General features: G+C 56.7%; 1 protein-coding gene across 1 annotated transcript; it reads left to right on the top strand.

The window, feature by feature from the left end:
* The first annotated feature begins 901 nt into the window (after positions 1–901).
* Positions 902–4,281, top strand: LOC119248739 (GTPase IMAP family member 7-like). Its single transcript, XM_037515617.1, is given in 3 exon segments — positions 902–995; positions 2,918–3,392; positions 3,394–4,281. Coding segments are annotated over 2 exon segments (888 nt in total). The 5' UTR covers positions 902–995; positions 2,918–2,933; the 3' UTR covers positions 3,823–4,281.
* Positions 4,282–5,308: the final 1,027 nt, after the last annotated feature.

Genomic DNA, 5,308 nt, shown 5'->3' with positions numbered 1-5,308 from the left:
TGCCAGTGCAGTGACTGTGAACACAGATGCCCCCTTTCTCCATGTAGATTATATTTCGATCAAAAAACCCAGAGCTGGAAAGGAAAACTCCATATTTGAAAAAGTCCTAAGTGGGCCTTTGAATTTCCTCTAATGAGGATTTTCGACAAGGCCCCTGCATTATTTCCTTCTATCCTGGAGAGGGACGTTTGCATTTACAACTGTAAGGACAGCGACTCCGGGGGGACTGACCATCCCAGGACACCGCCACCAGGGAGTCCCCAGCCCCACGCCCCACACCTCATTGCAGCCGCTTCTGCAGCCCTCCTCCCGCGGACCCCCGGCGTCCCCTCCGCTCGGGTAGGAAGGTCAGATGTGCTTCAGGGGGTCACCCAGGGCTCCCCAGGTAACAAACCACAGTGACACACTTGTCACCCGAGCATGAGCTGGGGACTAAGAGGGGCCCAAATGGGGCAGAGGTCAGGCCTGTTACCCCCACAGCAATCGGGCATGGGATGTGGGTGTTGGGGGTGGGGTGATCTTGGAGGAGGTGAGTGTCTATGGCACAGAGTCACCCCATGGGATGGCTGAAGTTTGGGGGCTGGGTGAGTCCTGAGCTGGCAGCCATGGACACTCCATCTGCTGGAGCCCAGGCCTCAACCAGGAACGGTCTGATGTCTCAGGGCAGAGGCCAGCACAGCCTGGACTGGGCACATGGGCCACGACCACGGGCATCCTGGCTGTATGACCCAGGGTCTGGGAACCAGCAGCAGAACAGGTGCATGGAGGGACAGGTGTGAGCCGGGCTATCTGCAGGGCCAGTCCAGTGACAGGGAAAAGTTTCCTTTTTCTCTGCAAAGGCAAACCCCCATCGCTGGCTCCGCCCACCTGAGCTTCCTGTGCTTGTGGCCCAGGGCTCAGGGCTCCACAAGGAGGACACACTTGTCCCCACTGGCAGCAGAAGCAGCAGCTCAGGGCTCTCCGGAGAACTCGAGACTCATCCGTCTGCAGAGAAGGTGAGGCCAAAAGGGCCGTGGGTGTGGTGATGCGCCTCCAGAGTATGAGTGTTGTGGGGGGACCATGGAGGAGAGCACCGGCGGGGGCTGGGCTGGGGGGGAGATTTGTCAGGAAACTAAGAGATTTCCTGGAGCGAGGCCACACGTCAGTTTAGATTTAATTGTTCATCTCATCGTTCATTTACAGTTTATTTCATTTGAATCAAGAGGCCAAAAAAATCTAGTAAGACGATCCCAGGTCATCACTTTGTGCCTTTCCTTACCCGGCTGTCAGTCAGGCATTCCTGGGAGAACCCCAAGTTCCTCTTGCTGGAAGATGGCCCCGGAGGCTGGACTCTAAGCAATAAAGGGTGCCCAGCTGTGGGGTGTGTCCTGTTCTAGACCTTTCCAATAGATTGTGTGTGTGTGTGTGTGTGTGTGTGTGTGTGGTGTGCACAGTCACGGATACACACAACTTCAGGATCACACCGACAGTACTAGTGGTGAATTATAAAAAGAGCTTAAAGGTGATTTGGTTCTTTTCCACAATTGCTGGAGGTTTTCATGCAATTCATGTGTTTTGAATCACTTGGAGTTTCTCTCGTCTGTTCTTTCTGTGATGTTCTCAGGCACACGGTTCTGTTCCTTGTTTCCTTTCATTTTTAAGAAGGAATTTTCAATATAATCTTGTTGTAATGTACAATATTTACATCATTCTAAAATCAAAATACGAAATACAGTGACTCTAAAGAAACCCGGGTTCTGCCCCCCACCCACCCCCAGCCTGTCCTCCTCAGAGACAGGGAGAGGGAGAGAGAGGGAGAGGAAACGCCCTTGCTGCGGGGTCTGACCCCTCGTTCTCTCTCTCACCCTCCCCCACAAGCCCTGGGCCCCACCTCCGCCCTGGGCTGCGGGAAGGAGCCGCGGTTTCGGGGCGCGAGGCCTCTGTCCCCCTGAAATGCGAGGACCTGCGGGGGGGGGCCCCGGGCCCGGGCGGAGCCCGCACCTGCCGGGCACTGTCTGCGGGGGACGCGGGGTTTGCCCGGAGACCCTTCCTCTGGGCCACGGTCCTCGGGGGGAGCAAGTGGGGGGCCCGCAGCCCGGAGGTCCCCCCCTGGCGCCCCCTCCCTGACGCGTCTTCACGTCCTGACCGCGCGGTGGCGCTTGTCCTGCGTCTTCTTTTGGGATCTCCGGAACCCCAGAAATGCCGCGGGGTTCCCTCTCTCCAGCTGTGGCCGCTGTCAGGAAGGCGGGGTGCGGCCCCGGCGCCTCACGGTCTGAGCCGCAAACCCCAAGTCCAGGTGTCCCCCTCGGGCCCGGGTCGCATCTGTGTTTTGGGGTAAATTTGGGAAAGTCCCCCCAGCTCAGGCTTGGGGGGCACGGGCCTGTCTCCTGCGGCATCGCGGGGCGTCGCTTCTAGGGGTGACATGTGGACCCTCCCGCGGGGTCCCGGGGAGCGTGAGGGGCGGGGGCTGCCCTCCCTGCCAGCCTGGCCTCCCCGTGGGCCCCACCCCTGCAGGGGCGCCCCCCTCGGGCCTGTGCGGCTTGGGGTGCAGTGTCCTGCCCGGTCTCCCCGCCCCTGTGTGCAGCCCCCTGCGGAGCCCCCCGGGTGAGTCGCCGCCGCCCCCTGTGTTGTCCCCTCCCCGGCCTGTCCTGGCTGCTTCTCCCGGCGCTGACCGCGCCCCCCCCCACAACGCGGTCTGGGAGTGAGAGCGTGTCCACCGGCTCTGGTGCTGGGTAGAGGGAGAAAGACCAGAAGCATGTTCTGCTGCTCTCCTGCGGGTGACTGGGAGAGAATGGCTCTTCCCAGGTTCCATGAACCATGTTTCTCACTTGAGCTCCCCCAGCCCCACCTCACCCTTCGGTTCTTAGGATAAACCCCACTAGTCAGGACGCGCCCTTTCTTACAGAGCCCCTGACTCTCTCCTGACATTTCCCTCCAGGACCGACCCCGTGTCCATGGCTCACAGTGAGGACAACGCGCTGAGGATCGTGCTCGTGGGGAAAACCGGCAGTGGGAAAAGTGCCACAGGAAACACCCTCCTGGGGAAGAATGCTTTTAAATCTAAAATTGCAGCCCACGCTGTTACCAAGACGTGCCAGGCAGAATCCCGGGGATGGCAGGGGAGGAGCCTTCATGTGGTGGACACCCCGGGGCTCTTTGACACCAAGGAGACCCTGGACACCACCTGTCTGGAGATCAGCAAGTGCGTCCTGCACTCGGCCCCAGGGCCCCACGCCATCCTCATGGTGGTGCCGCTCATCCGCCAGACGGAGGAGGAGCAGAAAACCATCAAGTTGATCAAGAGCGTCTTCGGGGATACCGCCATGAAGCACATGATCCTCTTGTTCACGCGCAAGGAAGATTTGGGGGACAGTAGCCTGAGTGAGTTTGTAGCAGAGGCACCAGTGCTGCTAAAAAAGCATGGTCTTCGAGTGTGGGGGCCGCTGCTGCGCCTTCAACAACAGCGCTGGGGCGGCCGAGAAGGAGGCTCAGGTGCAGGAGCTGGTGGGGCTGATAGAGAAGATGGTGCAGAGCAACGGAGGGCTGTACTTCTCTAACAACATCTATGAGGAGATGGAGAAAAAGCTCAAAGAAAAGGAGGAGAAGTTGAAGCAAAAGTACACAGAGCACAGAGATAAAAAAATTAAACAGGTAGAAAAGGAAGATGCTGATAAACCAAGGGAAGACAGGGAAAGGAAAATCGAAGCGCTGCAGAGGCAATGGGAAGAGCAGAGCAAACATGCAAGGGATGAAGCTAAGGACGGTGTGCTGGACGACATTGTGAATTTTGTCAATTGGGTCAAGGATAAACTGTCAGGAGTATGGGACGGGTTTTGGGAGTAATGTCAGCCTCAGCTTCCTTCCCAGTCTGTGGTGACGCTAATGCGGTACGTGCGTCCCCACGTGAGGCCGTGGCAGTGTGTCCTGTCTTCCTTGTCCCTGCACCCTGACCTTGTTCCCTGCCATTGAGCGGTGGGGTCTGTGTTCCCTGCCTGACGTGGATGGACAGCAGGTGGCTGACGCAGCCCCAGGGACTTCCCAAGTGGAGCCAGAACCTGCCCCCTGCTCCCTTGGGTGCTCGCCCTTGGACTGGCCACCATGTGGTGAGCAAGCGCACAGCACCACCGAGAGCCCTCCATGGACAGGAGGTCCACCCACTGGCCCATCCAGGCTGACCTTCCATCTGCAGCACAAGTGAGGAACAGGGACGTGGACGTTCTAGCTGCCCGAGGGCCCATGAGGCTGAGAGAGCAACGATGAGCCCTCCCTGCCCCAGACCCGTCCACATGGGATTCATTAAAATAAGTGATTCTTCCTTTGAACCACTAGGTTTTGGTTTTTTGTTTTCAAACTTTTTTGAAAAAAGATTTATTTATGCACACAAGAGCTGGGGTACAGGCCAGAGGTGTGTATGTGGGGGTGAGAGTATTTCCCAGAGGCAGAGTGGGGAACAGAACAGGCAGACTGACCAAAGTACGCTGCTGGGGGGAGCAGCAGGTGAGTCAGGAGAGGTCTGCTGCGCCATGTGGGTAGCTCCCTGGCTGGGGACCAAACTTGTGTTGCAGTGGCTGTGGGCAGCTTCATAATAACACCTTGTGCCACGAGGGAGGCCTCAACTTGTGTTGATGTTTTAAAGAATCGTTAGTGACTTATTATTGATGCCTCTTTATACCAATTCACACATCATTTAAGACTTCAAAATAGCGCAGCTTTATGTCTCCACTATTTTGTATAACTACACATTAGCATATTTTGTATACACCTACATTCTCGGTCATCTTTGCATCATCTCTACCGTCTGTCACTGGACCGTGGCTCACGGTGGCGCCACAGGCCTAAAACAAAACACCGACGACAAAGCAACCCTGTAAAGCAGACACTGTGCTGTGCGCCAGGGAGGATGGAGTCTCCACTCTGGGCTGTCAGTCACCTGGAAGTGTGGTGGGGAGGGGGAGCAGCTCCTTGAGTCAGTATAAAACTTAACACTTATTGAAACATCCTTATCTTTATATCAGTCATATTATTTATAGCAAATCACAACTGAGTGTTCCTGGCTGCCTCTCCCATGTGTAAGTCCCCACAGGCAGGGGGTTGCGACATGCAGATAACTTGTCCTTGCTCCCTCTGCTCCCTCTGCTCCCCCACCCCCTTCCTCTTACCCTTTCTCACCTTCCATACCCCCTCCTGGACCCCACCCCCTCCCCATCCCACCTTCTCTCTCAATCCCCCCTTTCCTCAGCCCCTTCCTGATCTTCGGCTCCTCTCATCCGGCCTTTAAAAAAATAAATAGACTTTAATTTGGGGGAGGGGTTTTAGGCTTGTAGAAAAG

The sequence above is a fragment of the Talpa occidentalis genome, unplaced genomic scaffold (genome assembly GCF_014898055.3).
Source record: "Talpa occidentalis isolate TD23 unplaced genomic scaffold, MPIMG_talOcc4v2.1, whole genome shotgun sequence".
In the NCBI taxonomy this organism is placed as follows: domain Eukaryota; kingdom Metazoa; phylum Chordata; class Mammalia; order Eulipotyphla; family Talpidae; genus Talpa; species Talpa occidentalis.
The sequence above is the reverse complement of the archived record's forward strand: the minus strand, read 5'-3'. Positions and strand labels throughout refer to the sequence as shown.